Below are 19,257 nucleotides of genomic sequence, written 5' to 3'. Positions count from 1 at the left end.
TGGAAGTCACAGTAGATGCATTAAAAACCACTAGGCTATGTAAAAGAGGAGTTTTCGCTGACTTGCTCTTTCAGTTGGACTATATGCTTTATTGCGCGATAAAATTCGGTTGTATTCTCCTCAGCAGAATAACCATGTTATGTAATTTAGGAGCTCATTCAGCTAGTTGATCTTAGATTTCCTCTTACATCGGTCTCAGTAAGCCTCACATGCTTCTTCCCCATCCCATGTTAAATGATGTGGACTTTAACAAAGTGGCAAAAATAACAAAAGAAAAAAACACGTAAATGTGCGTCTATTTCAATGGTTAAAATTAACCGTCAAAAGTAACTTTCATGTAAAAAATACCTTATTTTGCTTTATAACGTATGCTCTGTTGTATATTATGTTCTTTTAAAACTAAATTAAGTACTGTCTTACCTGGATGGGGTGCGACCACCCTTGCTTGGACCTCCACTCTGCCCCCTTGCCCACCTTTTCTCCCATTCAACACCTCTTTTGTTCCAGCAGCTACTCACTGAGAGCCTTCCTCTCCGTACACCTTTAGGAAACCTGCCTGGCGCAGTGTCCTCATCTCAACAGCCTGACCCTGCTGCCAGCAGGACCCTTTCTTGCTCAGTTTGAAAACCAATTCCCACCACGGGTGTAGTTCATCACTGTGATAATGTTTTTTTTGTTTCTGTACAGCTCCTTGTGGCGACGTTTTCGTGCATTAGTATTTCCCTAGGCTCCAGGAGTGTAGCTTCTAATCTGAAAAAAATAGTTATAAAATATATTTAAACTGCAGTCGTTATTTGTAAATTTGACTTTTTCCGCGACTATTAAGGTCCACATTATTTTTAAGCTATTTCTAATTGTGTATTTTCACTGTAAACAGTGGAAGGATGGTTTATCTAGTGACCACTGGAAAGCTCTGACACCACAGACATAACTGACCTTAGCTCGCCACTAAAATGCAAAGGCCGCTGTTGCACAAATAAGGGGGAGCTGCATCTTTAAAACTGGAAACAGTATTGCAGTACACACACACGTATTTTAAGATAGCTGTTTGAAATCAAGGTGATTTGTTGTAATTCAATTATTTATGTGTTGGTTTACAATGTTTTTTGTATTTAGACTTTACAATGTTTTATGTATTTAGACTGCTTGGCACAGATGAAATCCCATTCAGTACCCCCTTAGCTTTATAATATTTTGCTTACTTTATGTTGAATGCTGTTTCAGAAATCGTTTACTTTAAACGCCTGGGTATGGGAAAATTGAAATACTGTATTTCTAATAAGTTTGGTTTGAGCATTTAAAAATGATGGGCTCTGTGTCTGTTGGGTACAAATGTGTTGAAACGAAGGTCCTTACTTCACATTTGTATAAAGAAGCTGGTTTGGAAAGGCCAACAATTACTTTTGTCCCCTGTGTCCTCTTTATTAGGTCACCTGAATCTTTCAGACTACATATAAGTTATAGCTGGATTTGTGGACTGGTTCTTAAAAGGAATGCTTAACATATAAGTGCACGAGATATATTTTTAGGGATTGCAACAACTTGTATTTAAAAAAAAAAAAAAAACAGCCCATCCAGAAATGATATTTAGGCTTGTCCGTTGAGAGGTGGATAGTGTGCTCCATCCATTAATTCCTTGCCCTGTTTGTTGTCAAATCAAACGAAGCTTTAGAAGCAGATTATTACTCCAAGCTATGATTTCTGACGTAGAAGCAAAATAATCCAGGCTATGATTTTAATTCATTTGTTAACCTTTTCCAACCAGTTACTTTGCCAGAATTTGCCAGATTTATTAATCTGTGCAAATACACTTGCATGATTTTCACTTCCCAGATCTGGTGTTATGTTGGGATGAGCTACCCATGCCTGGCATTTATGCCACTGTGGACATGTCCTTATTTAAGTGAACTTTTGATACCTTATTGACAATGTACATTTTTGTGGTGGTCACCTTTCATAATAAGGTCATTTGTAGTTTGATTTAGTTTAACTTAACAAATCTCAAGATCCAATTAAGTACCAAACACGCACCTAAATATAGATTTTGATCTTTCAGTTATTTGTTTTTTTTTCATTTACTTTATGTACTATGGAATGCCTTTATTCACAGGTAATGGTCATACATTTTGTTTTTATATTCTTTGACAAGAAAAGGGATTTTTAACAGCAAATGTAGACGGACATTTGAGTGATAGATTTTGTCAAGAGGAGGTATGTGCATTGAGTTAATAAAAAAGAAAACCATAGAAATTGTGCAGAGTAGTCCTTTTGACACATTTAGAACTCCATCAGTACATTTTCTCTGTCTAGTGTCATAAAGATTATAACGAGTTGACAGATTAAAGGTCGGTTGCAGTATCAGAGTTCAAGGGAACATCCTAGTATTAAATTACAATAGACTCATTGATAATCAATTGGGAGGAAGAACGTGTATTGCCAGACCGTACTAAACAAAATGCAAATAGTGATCTATGAGGCCTGGAGACCTTAGACTTACTCTTCATTTAAGTCCTAGGAGTTAAAGTAACTCATGTCCTTTGTGTGGCCAGAATGCCCATTCCTGATGTATCTTTAAATCAGAGAGAAGAGTAGAAAATAAAAAAGCTAGTAGATTGAATAATAATCCCGAGTTCTTTCCCCCCCCCCCCCCACAAGTTAATAGATCTATGTAAATGAATCCACCCTATATTTTTATTTTTATACTTTCAAGGTGCAGTTGCCAATTTGTTAATTGCGGCAAAATCTTTGATGTTCCTTAAATTGACCAGGTGGCACTCCTACAGTACATAAACTACAAATGACCTTTCAGAGTGGTGTTTTAACTAACGTCTACTTACACAGAGCTATGCTTGAATCACACCTTGAATGTTGTCTCTAAACGGCTAACCTATTTCTTTCCCTTTATTCATCTCTTCCACCTACTGTATCATTGCATGACATGCAGGGTCAGTTTTCTGCATGACTCCCGCTAACAGTATTGGTAGGTTCCAACCTTTATCAATCTCTTTTGTATTGTTTGAAATGCCACCTATATGTATCTGTATGTTTCTAAAGCATTCACTGTATGTTTTGGAGAAATACTTAAGTTACTTGTTTTATTGCCTTTCTCGATATTTGAAAGTAATTTTTAAGTTTAATACGACATTACCTGCAACTCGCTCACTGATGAAATTTAAGAAATACAGAAATTGTTTAGTACTTTACGTGTTTCTACAAAAAAAATATTTTTCATCTACCGTTTTTAAGTTGCCATGTTCTGTGCCTTTTACTCCTTTTTGTTGTGTAAGAAAATTGTATCAGCCTTTCCCAGAAGTGTGCCCTCTGGCCAGTCCTTATCACTTATTTGTCTAGAACACAAGGTCTTCATTACAATTTCCGTATGTTCCACATTTGCTATGATTACTTGTCATCTGCTGCGTCACTGTACCAAATACAAGACTGACTGGATTGCTTCCACCCTAGCGCAGATAGAAGCATCCATAAAAAAACAGTTTTACAAATGACATTACTAGCTGGATTAATTTTTTTGATAGGCTTGATTTGAGGCTCGCAATAAAACCCAAACGGGTGCTAGTATTGTTATTGTATTCTAAAATCCATCAACAAGTGTGTGATGGTTGCTAATCTTAAACTACACAAGGTTTTGTTTCTTTAAACATTGAACACATAGAGGAAAAAGATTTAGTGGAGCAGCTTAAGCACAATTTCTAAGAAAATCTGATTTGGTTTGCGGAAAAAGAGTGGAAACCCCCTAATTTTCACTTTTTATTTAAAAGTTGGAAATATTACTGCAGTATTAGGTGGTTGTATTAATGGATGAGCAGTTGAAAGCCTCCGTGTGTGTCCGCGTTTACATCATAAGGTCAAATTAATCAGAACTTTGTTTCTTTCTGCTTTGTATTTTCTGGGAATCACTGATTTTTTTTTTTGATTTTTTTTTTTTTTTTACCAACCTTCTTTAATTGTACTTGTAATAAGCTATTTTCCCTTTTTATTTCTCTCCCATGCTTTCTTGCTTTGCATTGTGATTGCATGCCATCTGCTGGTTTAACCCGTGATGGCTTGCTGCTGCTGTGTGATATTCACCATGCCAAATACCACTTCTATTTCCATAATGCTACACCCTCCTGTTCATTGCTTCCATGGTTCCCCTCCTGAAAGTACCCATGATGCACAGCGCTACGTCTGCCACTGTCTCTGCAGCAACAACTCCTGCAACAAGTGTCCCCTTCGCCGCAGCAGCCACAGCCAATCAGGTTTGCTTCTTTTAAAGCTTTCTTTCACAAATCCCAAACTCTAAATGAGTGCTGATATTTAGAAAAAAAATTCTCCAAGAGAATTTTTTTTTCATGTTTACCCATCAAATTTTTTTTCAAACTAGTCTGTGGGCCATTGTTAATGGACGGGCTGCACTTATTTAAAGTTACCTTTTACTGCTTTATGGATGTGGTTACCTTTTGTGTCGCATTGTTTGTTTTTGTTCCTAAAACCTTGTGATTAACAACATGGCTGATATTGGGCTAGAGTCATCTTTGTTAATTCAATATACCTTCAGTTTTCCATTTGAACTATAGCAATTTAATACAAATGAGTGTTTGTGTGTATGTGTGTGCGCACGTGTGCAAGGTGGTTAGCATACGCCTGAGAGCCTGTTTTTATTTTTATTTTGCAGATGACATTTCCATTCTGACAATAACACTCTTGCCACATTTCCCACAAATCGATTTGTCCATTCTCGGACTAGGACTGAGTTTTGGAATATGTTTTATGATCAAGCATGTATGGCTGGATTGAATTTAAATGGGGGAAACAGACTAGGGTAATATTGTGAGGCAGGGATGTCATGTCTGAGCTAACTAGGATCAGGATAACTAAACCATTCAAACTTTTTAAATTGAAACACGTGCAAGCAAAGTGGCTCAAATTAGTATCTTACACTTGTACGTAATTTAAAATGGGTAGCAAGTCCCGTTGCAATGTTTAGTCATCCGGCATTACCTATTCAGTATGTAGGATGTGAAGTTTTGTAGGTTTGACACAGCTCAAGGCAATGCATATTGTTTGTGCTTATACTTAGATATAATTGTGCACTCTTAAGGTGCTCCTGTTCTAAAACCAGAGTTCAGTGCAATGAATTTGTACTTGTTTCTTTCTTTAAGCATTTTTTGATGGAGACAGAATGGTGAAGAATGACATTTGGGATAGGACAGAAGTACAGGAGGCAGCTGATGTAGGTAGTATTCAATACATTTTCTGTGCTGATGTACAAGAGTTGTGCGCTAGATTTCAGATGGCACAACATTTATACTATGCTTTTCGTGCAAAATACCTATGCCAAATGACTTTCTAATTGGATAAGTAGTGAACCGGGAGGATATTCAGTAGAAGATGTTAAGATTTAGTTGAAAGACAATTGGTTATTTTAGGAGTACAGCTAGAGAAGACTGTGGAAATAAAGTAAAAATTGATCGAGCTTTTTGAAAAATGTTTTTACTAATAAAGCATGACCGCTTTTCTATGGCAGTGTAATCAAGTCTTACTTTTTTGCAATGCTTAATTCCCAATTCTGTCTGTTGATTATTTGGATGAAAACCTCTCAGAACCCCTTTTGAATATAAAAAGCATAAATTGTATACATAAAACTTGTGGACACATTCATATGCACACTACATTCTGAGGCTAGCCCAGCGGCAGACACGCATTGTAGGGATGAGGCACCTAAACGTTTTTTAAGGCTGTTTAAATCTGGCTGGTGATCTAGCATCCCTCTTAACGGATCTGACCAGGGTGCTTTCTGCTTTTGTGTTTACATCACTGAGTTCACGCTGATGCACTAGAGTAAACGTGAGAGGTTGCATATGTTAGAACAATCTAACTGGGATTGGTTGTGAAGTTACTCACACAACAAATTGTTTTGCTGTTCGTTCAATTTTTGAAAATAAGTAGTCATTATGGAGCTTCCTTTTCCTTACGCATAATCTTTAGCGTATGTTTCATGAATGTAAATTGTCCCTCGCCATGTATATTTGTGCACTATGGATACACCTAGTTTTCCTGGCTGTTATATAGCCAATTTTACTGGGGCAGTATTAGGTAGGCGCTGCTGCTTGGGACACTCTTCCCAGAGGTGGCAAGAATATTACTCATAGCTGTAGTTCATCATGTAAGGTCAAAGCAGGTCCAGAAGGACCAAATCTATACCAGATTTCGGACCTGTCCCCAAAAGATACATTTACAGACAATTTATATAACACTCACTTACAAGGTAAATGGTTCTCCAGACAATCCGGCAACAATTTAGGTCCCCTCCCAAGGGCCTGCAGTGCACACTTCTGGTTTATGGGGTCTCTCCAATTGAAAGGAAGATAACAGTATTGGAAATCGGTGAAGAAAGTACGTTCCTAAAGAGAACTGAACTTGCAGGTAAATAACCAGTTTGGTATTTGAATAGCATAATGTTGTACAGTGATATCAGTTTTGTCCAGACTCACAGGAAATAAGTTGGTAGTGATGTTTGCCTTCACACTTTGACATATTATTCTGCCTCCATTTGTGTTACGTAGATATAGACTGTACTTGAACACTTGAATCTGCACTCAAAATATGGGGCATGGAAAAACCAGATTTGTATGGTCTGCGATCCAGCCATTCTAAAACTTCTCTTGTACAGTGAAACACTCTCTCCACTTGTAGAGCAATATATGGAACTAATGCTTTTAGACATGACCGAAAGAAAGCTTTAGCTGCTTTCCTAATCTTTTCGTAATAATGGTAAATAATACATAATGCAAAGAATACATGGCGAGGGGCTTCGGGGGCATTCTTTTAGCCATTGCTTGCTTGTTTCAACAGGCATGCATTTCTGTTTACCACTACAAGTTATGTTGCACAAAAGCACCCTTTGAAAAGTGGTACACATTTCACAGTGTGTTGTTGTGGGTTGACTGTGTAATTGAAAACATAAGTAAAATGAAGATGTGTAAAATGTGTACCATTTTTGCTTAGTTTTTAATGTATATTATACAGCACGGACCTAACTCCATAAAGTATTAGTAGGATTTATGAAGATATTTTTTCATTGTAGCATATGAGCCTCCTTTTGTTTCCATCTCATTGTGCCCATATAGACCACACAACAAATAAGGTCTGATTCTCTTGGCCCTCTTTGAATAGACTGCCTACTGAAGTTCCTTTATCTATCTCCACCCTGGCACAGTCAGATGAGCCACGCATTCTGGTCGTTGTACTGAAGAAAACACATTTTCATCCGGGAAAATGCAACTTTGTCCAGTCCTCCTAGAGTGGTTTTGTACCACGCACACAGGCTGTTCTGCCTACACTTGTGACCCTGCAGACTTGCAATACACTAAGCTATATTTCTTGCAGTTTCACTGCACTTTGCCCTTATTTCCCATGATAATATGCTACATTGCTAACATGCACTTAATATTTTGTGTGAGGAATTCAGACTGTCACCCTATCTTATATGGGTTGCCCTTCAATCAACTAGTTTAGTGCCATGCTCTTTTTTTAGAGACCTAGACTATTTTTGTTATCGTTGGATTTTGATCCGGAGCCAGAGAGAATGGCAGAAAAAGGAGGAGCCGGAAAATAGGAAACGGATGACAATGGGAGACAATATGGCTGGAAAAGCATCTACACCCGAGATAAGAAGCCTAGGATAGTGGAAGACAAAGGCATGAGGTAGAATCAAGGCTAGTCAGCCTTGATATTTGAAAGCTCCGGCTTTTCACATAGGTGGACTCCTAAGAAAAGAAACTTGGCCCACTCCATTTATTGGGTATACCAATTGAGAATTGATTTTATAACCTGTGCACAAAGAGGGTGTATGTGTTTCTGAAGAAATGCATACTTGTAGTGTTTGTGACAAAACCAAGCTGGAGAAAACGGTTTTCAAGAAATATTTCCTTCATTTTTTGATGTGATTAAAGAGGGGTTCATCCCCCTTAACACTCCCATGTTTAGAAGGCTTTCCCCCATGACCTCCTCACCCCTCAATCAATCAGGGGTTTGTAAAGCGCAGCTACTCATTAGTGAGCGTCTCAAGGCGCTGAGGGGGTTGCTGATCGGTCAGGGCACAGAGGTTCAGTCGAAGAGCCAGGTCTTGAGATCCTTCCTGAATTGAGTCCACTACAGGGAATGCCGGAGGGGCAGGGTGTTCCAGGTCTTGGCAGCGAGATAGGAGAAGGAATCTGGTTGTGTAAATACATGAGATGGTGGCCAGGGCAAGTTGTGCAGAGCAAAGTTATCTTGTGGGTACATGGATTGATAAGCAGTGGTTCAGATACGCTGCTCCAACTTCGTGGAGCACTTTGTAGGCATGAGTGAGGAGCTTGAAGGTGATTCTGTTGACTGGGAGCCAGTGGATTTGTCGGAGGTGTCGAGTGATGTGGCTGCGGCGTGGGATGCCGAGGACCAATCTTGCTGCAGCGTTTTGGGCATCCTGTAGTTTCCTGAGCTGTTTCTGATTGATGCCGGTGTTGAGTGCGTTGCCATAGTCAAGTCTGCTGGTGATGGGTGTGTGGGTGACAGTCTTTCTGGATTCAGTGGGTATCCATCTGAATGTCTTTCAGAGTAGGCTATAGTGTGTGGAAGCAGGATGAGGATACAGCATTGATCTGGCAGTTCATTGTGAGCAAGGAGTCCAGTATATGGCCGAGGTAGCATGCATGGTCCGTGGGTGTGGGAGGGGTTCCCAGAGTGGCAGTCCACCTGGAGTGGTCCCAGGCTGAAGGGGTGGGGTCCCAGGTTGATTACTTCGATCTTGTCCGAGTTGAGCTTGAAGCATCTATCTTTGATCCACGTGGCCATGGCTTTGATCCCGCTATGGAAGTTGGGTCTGACAGCTGTGGATTCTTTGGTGAGGGAGAGGATTAGCTGGGTGTCGTCTGCGCAGGAGATGAGTCCTTGGTTTCTGATGATGGCCACGAGGGGGGCCATGCAGATGTTGAAGAGGGTGGGGCTCATGGCTGATCCTGGGGGGCCCTCTTCAGCTGATCTCTGTAGGTTCTGAGAGGAATGGACGTAGTCTGACTCACTGTATTTGGCTTGTTAGGAAGGAGTGGATCCAGTCTCTTTTATCTCTCCTACCCTTTCTTTAATACCCTTCTGTATATACCATTCTGCTTTACTCCCATTTTTAATTGTATTTTTATTTCATCTCACCCCTTCCAAGTTTCTTCATCCCATATTAACCCACTAATTCCACCTTTTACTTACCCTTCCCTTTCTTTAATGGCCAAACTTCTTGTACCATCCTGCTTTACTCTTTATTTTTTTACTTTTTATAATACTATCCCCAAAAAAATACATACAGTGCCCTTGCATGCAGTGTTAAACTTTGCTCTTCCTCTCTCATCATTGGGGAGCAAGTTTGTACATGCTCTAACTAGAGCAGACTTGAATCTGCCTTGAAATTTCTTCTGAGGTATTGCAGTTGCTAACACGCAGACCGAAGCTTAGCTCTATGTCAAACAGTAACAAGAATCTTTTTTGAAAAAAAGGATGATTAATTCATAGGGGGTTGCTTGCACAACCTAGACCACAGAAGGTTGTATAAGGTCGTAGTGCATTATAGTTGAACAGGTGCGCCAACAGTACTCTGTTCCACAAAAACAGCTGTTCAATGTTGTGATTACTTCCTGTTGTTGATGAGTGCAAGTATATGAGCAGTGGACCATTTTAATGATCCTCAATGTACGCATTTAACCCTCTGTGCATGGGTTACCTGGGCAAATGACTTCCGAAGCAAAGCATGTTGCATCACTGAGCAGCAGTGTTTTACTAATTATTCCCAGGGTGCTTCAGATGGATTTCTTGTAGACTGAACCAAATGCTTTAATGTGCAACTACATCCAAGTATACATCCTGCCATGTGAGGGGAAACCAATTCCTCTTTGAGACAGAAAAGAACTAGAGGGCTAGAAAAGAATTATTTCAACGTGTGTTGAAGTAGAGACTAAAAGAAAAGCTGGTGACCAGTAATGTGATGGTGAGCTAACTTAATTGCTGTTGGTGAATACTCTGGGGTATACCACACACGTGTGTCTATGCTTATGTCTCTGCATTCCATATGTGCAATCCTCTATCCCATATGCTCATGTTTATGATCCAGCGAATTGCTGGATCATATTTGGCTAAGCCTTGCTCAGTAAAGCTACAGGCCTGTTTTATATATCTGAAAGAAACAAGTTAGTGATAGATTCCTTACCTTCGAATCTACCACTAACTAATGTTTCTTACAGATATATCGTTACCAAAGGTAAGTAACTTGTTCTGCAGATTCCCTGTGCGCCATCTCCGCATCTGTTTACATTAGTGTGAATATTGGTGAAATGAGAACATTTTGGACCTGTCCGTTGGTAAACCTTGGGACCCAATACACACATCTTAATGAATCTCAGGAGGATGAACATAGAGAGGTAATAAAAAGAGTCTGAATCTGAGAAACAGGAGGTAGCCCTTACATCACATATCCCTCTCACCGACCAATGCTTCACTTACACAATCCCTTACCCTGCGCTCTACGCTATGTATGCATTTAAGTTTGGTTCTAGAACTTGGGGAATCCTTCGAGCTCTCTCAGGATCCCATTAAATGTAATACCACGGTTTTTCAAATATTACACATTATTGAACAGTATCATTGTCCTGGTCACAGGAGTTCCATTCTGTTTCCTATTGAGACTATTTCAGTGAAGTCATTTATATTTCTTTCATATATTTTCCTCTTGTTACCCGTTTACTGAGATGTAATAAAATAAACTGATTATTAACCTTCTAAAATATTAGTTGTGATTTGAACTTCTTTTGCCAAGCATTCGGACTCGGGCAACACAAAATGTCAACAGGATTCACACCCAGAGAGGGTTAAAACCCGCTGCTTCACAAGTTAAGCTAGCTGCGAGTTCTGGGGGCTCCCCTTTTTTATGGTCTGACTTGACAGCACACCTCTCTAGACAATTATGTGAATATCACCAGGATAAGGGCTTTGGCTCCACCCTCATGTTGTGAGTCAGGTGTACATGTTTTGATTGAGCTGAAGTTGCATGCTTCCATAGAATTCTGCTAACCCTCTACAAAGTTCTGATCATTTTGTTTATTTATCAAGCTGCCTGAACTTCATGTTTTTGTGGCACACACATGCCATTGCAATGCTATTAAAGTGACTTCGATAACTAGATAATTTATGGCGTTTCAGTCCGTCAGTAACCCAATTGAGAGGACAGTAGTTTGCGTACATGGATCTTTAGGACTGGCTTGTCAGTGCATTCTTAAGCCAGGCCTGTTGGCATTGCCAATGCTTGTTTAATGCCATCTCTGGTTATGCTGGCATCATGCTAAGTGCATGGATGTTACTGTTGCAATACAAAATACACAGCAATAATTTTCATGACTCTGGGCAGAGATGGGTATCAATTGTAAGGCCAACTCTTTCAAAATGAAACTGTTTTGTGAAAGCATGTTTTGCAATGATATTTGGGAAATTACCAGCGTGATTATCGGTTCCATCTCCTCATTCTCATGAGCTAAAAGATCGAAGGAAGCCAGTAAGAGTGTTCCAGTTTGGTTTACTTGGTAAATGCCAGTGATCAGAGACAGTGAACAACCACACTACCTGGTGTGAAATGAGTGTTTCCGGTGGCAAGAATAAATGGGATATGACTGCATCTCGAAGGTGTCAACCACTGCCACACAGCTTCAAAAATACCAGTTACCAGGACAAATATTGCTTTTGGTCTTTAAACTGTTGCACGAAAGCAACTTTTAACAGTGAAGCAGTGTAACAGACATTCCCTTATCTTTTAGTGCTTAAGCTGGGCTTGTCAATGTTTATTAATTGGAAAATTGTAGCTCCTGAATGCTGGCATTTTTTGAGACCCACTTCATAAAAACAATGTAGATCTAAACCACATTTGGAAACAAATGCAACACCCTGTTGCCAGATGTTTTTTAAAGATCGATCTATTGTCGCATGAAGGTTAACTCTAAGCTAATGCATCTAAAAATGTGAATATTGATCGTTGTCTCCTTTTAAATGCTTTCCTTGCCTTGCCTTACTTTAGGGTTTTGATCTTGTCCATTAAAGAAGGAACCCGTCTTCACAGTTTCACTTTGGCTGCTACATAAACAAAACTCCTTCAACAGAGACTGGACTTAAGCTAACTTGTCCTCAGAAAAACTGGTCTCTATTAATCATCTTCCTGGTTGCTTCCTTTGGAACCCCTAGGAGTTGCAAATATATTCTGGTATTTGAGAATCCTGCTTTCAAGTGTACAAAAAAGGGTGGCTTATGTTTCTATCAACAAGTGTCAAGATTTCCATTTTGTCTCATTTCGAGAATCCTTAGTGCAGATGAGACCATTTGCGACTTTGATTGCAAACCTTGAAAAGAACTGATCGGAATACACAGAAAATGGCCAGGGTTAACAGACAAAAAGGCATGAGGCGCCTCATAAGGAATTGGATATCCCATGTCCTATATTGTTTGCTAGTGGTGGGTTATACCGGTCTGCTTGCCTTCATCTGCATGAACATAGAGGTGGTTGCTGTCTATAGACTCGCTTATTGATCTAGTTCTTAGTGTCTCCCACCAAGCAACTCTCCATCAGAATCACGAGTGTCCTCAGAGCTGTGTGCTCCCTCTCATTCGTGGTTTTTATCCACAAATACCAAAACTATATTTTCTTCAATGAGCAGTGTCTACCTTACCACTTAAGCTAAACCACCTATGGCAGCGGTTCTTAACCTTTAGTCTTCTGTAGACCCTTTCTGAATCATTCCTGAAATCCGGGGACCGCCACTGAGTCATTATTGGAAGTTGGGAACTCACGACCTAAGCATTTCTACGTTTTGATCTTCACAACAATACACAAAAATACAAAAACAAGTATACATCAACCGAATGCTCAAATATTGAATTATTGTGTTTAATTCACATTCAAATATAGAAAAAGTATTCACATTTGCAATTTTGCTTCTTTATTTGTGAACTTTATTCATTTTAATGTATTCATTTTAATATTATTCAGTTTTGTAACAGTCACGAACCCCCTAAGTATGCCTCGTGTACCCCCAAGGGTCCTTAGACCATATGTTAAGAACCACTGGTCTATGACATCCTATTGCTACATGAAAAGCAACACTGCTTCAGATAATCAGAAGATCCCTTTCTGATAGAAATTTCTAGTGGTAGATTCCATACCGCTTGAATATTCCTCAGGTGTCAGACTGGATCCAGATTTTTTTCCATAGTACCTCTGTATTCCGGAAGGGGGCGCCATGAGGCTCCTCATTGACTCCGCTCTGGAATGAAAGTGTGTGTTCTTTATAGGCACCACTCCTGCGCACTGACGTCCGTTCCTTCCTTTCCATGCTACTAGTTGCAGATCCAGAGCATCTCTTGTCTTTCAGAGACCCTTTCTTTAAAAATGTTTTTTTTAAAATTCGTCCAGTGTGCAAGAGATGTTACCACCTAAAGCAACAAGTTTTTACCCTGTAAGGGTTGTCACAAGCGGATGTCAGTGGCAGAGCCCCAGGTTTGCCTCCGGTGTCGGGCCTCGACTCCAAGACCTGCGGAGACTGCATGTTGAACTCAAAGGCCATCAGGGAACGCAAGGTGAAACTGTCGACAAGCACAAGACGTAGGGTTGGGACCTCTCCAAGACCAAAATCTTAATCCTGGTCCCCCTCTCTGTTCCTAGAATTAGACAGACCTGCTCTAGAAGCTGGCCTTTATTGCGCTCAAAGTCCTATGGAAAGCACAGAAAAGTTGAAGCTGAGTTCTACCCCTGCATGCCATTCCCAATTCGATGACGAAGCGCATGGTGCCAGCCGTCTCGCTTTCGAAGTCCACTGACGTCGGAGTAAATTCTGCAACTGTTCTGCACAAACTGAGTTTCCAGGGCCTTAAGCCATGCCAAGTCTGAAATAAGAGGTCTGCACAGGTATGCTTAGATCTCTGACTCCCTCTGGTGCGCCTGCTGGCTTCACGGACCGGAGAGGCCTTTCACCTAGACTACCCCCTGTGAGTTTGCTCTCTGCACTAGCTGGTGGACATCCGAGCCACTTGTGCCCTCTGCTCATGTTCAGATGTTGTCCCTGGAGCCCAAAACCACGCCAGGCCCGGGCTCGTCTGTCACCCGAAGAGGTTGCCCCAATTGTCCTCTCCAACATGGAGTCAACGCGGGTCCAACTGATGCCCCAGAATCTGACAGGCACCCATTTCTGCCCCCACATTACTAAAAGGAAGGCCGCATTCTTTGCACTCTCTTTGTGGGTCCCATTTTGATAACGACTATGACTAGGTTGACGAGTACACTCAGCCCTATGCAAAGAACAGCTGGTATAAGGACTTGCAGGAGGGTAGTGGGCTGGTGCCCCAAAGAGAGAACCCTTGTCTCCCTTACTGGCCGATCAAAGAAGAATCTGTTTCCTATGTCGTGGTCATGCATAGGGCAGCTGAAGACCTTGACCACCAGGTCCCAGCTATGGAGGTAAAAACAAAAGTATTGACTGAGGTCCTCCTCTTGGACAAGAGTGCTTCCGAGCCCCTCCTGCCTTTCAGTGAGGTACTGACAGATACACTCCTAGGGACTTGGGCAATCCTTTATACTGCCCCCCCACACTTAACAGACAATTCAGCAGGCACCATCGCCCTGCTCCGGGTGACCCGGCCTTTTTGTCGCAGCACCCTTCTCCATCGATCCAATGGTGCAGGCCTCCACCAGTTGGACAAACCCCAACAGTTTTCACACAGCTCTGCCCGACAGGGCATCAAAGCAAGTGGTGACATTTGGGAAGCCCCTCTTCTCTTCAGTCTTTAGGCCCCTCGATCAATCAACAGCTCCTGTTTGGATGACCCATTACACTCATGCCCTCTGGGGACTCAGTGGTACAAGTCCTACCTAGTGTACCGTAAGGCCTTCACCCTGTCCTTCTGCAGGCGATTCAAGATGGTCATATTTTGACTAAGTTCACAATTCGTTGTGGCTGAGACACCGCCGACCCAGTTGGGCAAGCTATAAGCACCAGCCTTGCTATTTGTCGCCATCCAGTGGGTTCATAGACGACGTGCAGTCCACTCTGAAGGACATGCACTTTGATGGGACTCACCTGCTTGTGGACAAGGATAACTCTTTCCTTGAACGTTTCAAGGAGAGTATGGTTACCGCTCGCGCTCTGGGGCACTCTGGCCATCCTTCCTAGTCTCAACAATAACATTGTGCTTTGGCCAAGGCATCCATTTCCGCCAGTCTGCCCCGCCCTAGCAGGGAACACAGCAGTTTTGCAGGAAAGATGAGGTGCCCACCACCGGTGCAACCAAGGTCAACGTGCCACTCAGTCTCCCACCCCGAAAGTCCCACCTGCCAAACTGTTTTAGTGTGCCCTCACTCATTCACAGCCAACTGCTGGGAGGAAGAATCTACCAGTTCTATCCAGGTTGACAAACGATCACGTTGCACATGCGAGTCCTGCAGATTGTCTGCAAAGGTTATTCCTTACACTACCTTCTACACAGCAACTGACGGAGGACAATTTCTCCATTTTGGAACAGGAAGTGAAAGACCTTTTGGCCAAAGGAGTTGTTGAGAGGTTGCAAATGCCAGAAGTAGGACGTGATTGTTATTCTAGCAACTTCCTGGTGCCTAAGAAAGACTGAGGTCTTCCATCTTTTCTTGATCTGCATCCTCTCAACACCTTCCTCTGGAAGGAGAAATTCAGAATGCTCAACCAGGCCCTGCCTGTCTGCTTTCGACGATTGAGACTAGATGGTGGTGTTAGACCTGCAAGATGCCTATTTTAATATTCTCTGCTTACCAACCGATCAGCGCTACTATGGGTTCATGGCGGGAGAGGAGCATTTTCAGTACGCTATGCTCCCTTTTGGTCTCACCAACGGCCCTGGGGTGTTCGGGAAGGTGATGGCAGGGCATTAGCATCACACCTTCGGAGGTCAGGTGAGCCATTTTTCTCCTACCTCAGCGGCTGGCTGCTGAGGGTGAGCTTGCCTCAGGCAGTCAACCACCTCGACTACAGGAAACGACTTGTCATCTTTAGGGTTCACTATAAGCATGCCGAAGTCACACCTGACTCGTTCTCAGTTTTTTCCCTTCATATGAGCCATTCTGGACACGGTCTGGTTTCTGCCTTTCCCCCGGGAAAGAGCGTCCAAGAAATTCAGGCTTTAATCCCGATCTTTCAGCCTTGGTCCTGGATTTGAGTAAAAGTAAACTCTGAGGCTGCATAGACTGATGGCCTCCTGCTTCCTGCTGGTGAGAATGCCAGGTGGCGTATGTGGGCTCTGTAGTAGGATCTGAAATCCTAGTGGACCCAACACCAAGGCGACTTCACCAACTTGGTTCAGATTTCACACACGACTGAAAGATCTGCAGTGGTGACTAAGGGACCGCAGTTGGGTAACCACCTCTCACTTCATCACCAATAGCAAACCGTGTTGACTGATTTGTCACTTCAGGGCGGGACGTTCACCTAGGATAGGTATAGATCAGAGGCTTATCTCTGGTGGTGGTCCAGCTCCATATAAACCTCCTGGAGTGGAGGGGCATTCGTTTAGCGTTAAAAGCTTTTCTGACATCCTTCAAGGGGAGGTTGGTACAGGTGCCCCCTGGCAACACAACTGCCATGTTGTACTGTAACAAACAGGGCGGTGGCATGTGCCAGGAGGCCTTGCGCCTCTGGAAATAGCTGGACCATCAAGGAATTTTATATCAGCTGTTTTGATCGTTGGCATTTACGAGACTTGTCTAACTCGGAAACATGCTCTGCGTCGAGTGGCACGCTGAACTCGTATGTGCCTTTCTACCGATACCACTATTGCTAAAGTTCTCAGGAAGATCAGGACCGACTGGGCCCAAGTCATCCTAGTGGTTTCGACATGGAAAGTATGAAATCAAGAACTCCTAGGCTTTAGCATATGCCCTTTGATCAGGCTGCCCCTCCAGGAATACCTGCTGTCACATGTTGCTTGTATTTTGGTTCAGGGAGCCCCTGGCTTGGCATTTGGTCTGGACTAATTTCATTGGAGCAGGGTCATGACTGATTTGCATATTGCTGGGTCCAAACCGTGGTGGAATGGTGGGTGAAAAACGGTGGATTGGAATGGAGCCAGAGCGATTGTCAGTGGCTGAGATTAATTCAAGCATTCCACTCATCACCTTGTTGCAGTCACAGCTACAGGGCAGGGTTCTGCACCTTGTCCTTCGTTCTCTTCAATTTCATGCTTGGATATTGAGCGATGGCAGCTGAACACCTTCCTCCAGAGGTGGTTGATGTCATCTTGGGAGTCAGGCGTCCCTCGAGGAAACCTGTATACACCTGTGGTTGGTTTAAATTCATGACTTGTTGTGGCATGCTCCAGATTGACCCCCTCTAAGCCAAGTTATCTGACTGTCTATTACTTGTTCTTTCTTTTGCCTGGCAAGACCTTACTTAGAGCACAGTTAAGTTATCTTTCGGCCTTCTTATGGTTGCAAGATCTGCCATTATTCTTCATGTCACTAGTTCTGATGCGATTTCTGAAAGGGCTTCAACAAATACTTCCTCATTCTCCCTTTGACATGCCCCAATGGGATCTTTATCTGGTTCTTACGAATCTTGTGCCCTCCATTTGAGCTGCTCCACAGCTGTCCCTTAAGGCTCCTTACTATTAAGACTGTGTTCCTGGTCACCATTACTTTGGTACAATTAGTGAGTGAGATTCAGGCTCTTTGTGTCAAACCACCATACACTACCTTTTCCCCCAAACAAACTGTTTATGTGGTCTTGAGCATCCTTCCTGCTGAAATTTGTGATGCTGTTCCACGTCGGTCAATCCATCACCCTACCAGCGTTCTGTGCTTCGCCTCCCCTCGTAAAAGGAAGAGGAGAAACTCCATTGCTTGTATCCCAAGAGAGCGCTGAGAAATCATACCTAAGAACACCGGGTGGGCGATCTGCTCTTTGTAGGGTTCTCCTAAGTGGAAATAAAGGAAGGCAGTGCAGAAGAGAACCTTCTCCTCCTGGATCGTGCTCTGCATAAAGATCTACAACAAGGGGTGGTGAGGGACAGAGTCTCTGAATTAAGCAGAATACTCTCACCCAGTCAAGAGATCAGGGCTAGATCCAACACCGTTTTTTAGCTCATTGCACCATCCCAGTTTCAGAACCTGGCTGTATGCAAATTAGTCTGTCCCTGGCCCAGTGCATCATGGGAACAGGGCAGACCAGACTACAAAAGCCAATTCTTACACTGGGAAGGAAACAAGCTTCCGGGGACCGGTTTCTGGCATTACAGCCGTCTTCGGCCCGGCTTGCTTGAATCCTGATGGTGCAATGAGCAAGGGACTCATGTCTGAGTATGCCCTTCCACGCTTAGGGTGGACAAAAATATTTACAACAAGGGGTGGTGAGGGACAGAGTCTCTAAATTAAGCAGAATACTCTCACCCAGTCAAGAGATCAGGGCTAGATCCAACACCGTTTTTTAGCTCATTGCACCATCCCAGTTTCAGAACCTGGCTGTATGCAAATTAGTCTGTCCCTGGCCCAGTGCATCATGGGAACAGGGCAGACCAGACTACAAAAGCCAATTCTTACACTGGGAAGGAAACAAGCTTCCGGGGACCGGTTTCTGGCATTACAGCCGTCTTCGGCCCGGCTTGCTTGAATCCTGATGGTGCAATGAGCAAGGGACTCATGTCTGAGTATGCCCTTCCACGCTTAGGGTGGACATAAAGATCTGCCACACATTGGCTAAAATGCAGCCTCCAGAAGGACTGCATGCTCTTCTACCATGGCCAAAGCTGCTACCACTGTGTTAGCACACAGAGTCCCTGTCCTAGACATCTGCCAGGCAGCTAGATGAGCATCCCCCCATACGTTAACGTAGCACTACTGTCTGGACAGCCAAGTCCACCAAGAAGAGCACTTTGCCCGCTCAGTCCTGCAGCACTGTCTGGTCGGAATCCATTCACAGCCCACCTCCCTTAGGTACTGCTTTAGTATGTATTCAAAAGGTGAGTAATCTGCTGATAGAAGTTTCTTTCAGGACTGTTTACTTACCTTTTGGCTACACACTTTGTGGTAGACACTCCTATCTACCTACAGATTCATCACTGATCCTAATTTTCTCTCGTTCTATCTGGACTCTACCCATTAATAAGATCCCATGTCTAGTAATATGAACACTGGTCCATCAATTTGCTTATGGGGCTCTACGTCTGGAGGCGCGGATTGTC

General features: G+C 42.7%; 1 protein-coding gene across 42 annotated transcripts in view; it reads left to right on the top strand.

Annotated features, from left to right (window-relative positions):
- Window positions 1-19,257, top strand: part of MBNL2 (muscleblind like splicing regulator 2) — a 564,932-nt gene that overhangs the window by 494,973 nt on the left and 50,702 nt on the right. For 10 of the 42 annotated variants that reach the window (XM_078657929.1, XM_078657912.1, XM_078657932.1 and 7 more), the window contains 3 exons: window positions 2,945-2,980; window positions 4,162-4,256; window positions 5,160-5,230. The exons of 6 other annotated variants lie outside the window; for them this stretch is intronic. In XM_078657929.1, coding sequence (XP_078514055.1) covers window positions 2,945-2,980; window positions 4,162-4,256; window positions 5,160-5,186 — 158 coding nt within the window. In that variant the 3' untranslated portion in view covers window positions 5,187-5,230. The remainder of the gene's footprint in view (window positions 1-2,944; window positions 2,981-4,161; window positions 4,257-5,159; window positions 5,231-19,257) is intronic. 26 more of the 42 variants (XM_078657934.1, XM_078657917.1, XM_078657920.1 and 23 more) reach the window with 6 other exon arrangements.

The sequence above is a fragment of the Lissotriton helveticus genome, chromosome 8, assembly GCF_964261635.1.
Source record: "Lissotriton helveticus chromosome 8, aLisHel1.1, whole genome shotgun sequence".
NCBI lineage: Eukaryota > Metazoa > Chordata > Amphibia > Caudata > Salamandridae > Lissotriton > Lissotriton helveticus.
This window is presented reverse-complemented; position numbering and strand designations above follow the sequence as displayed.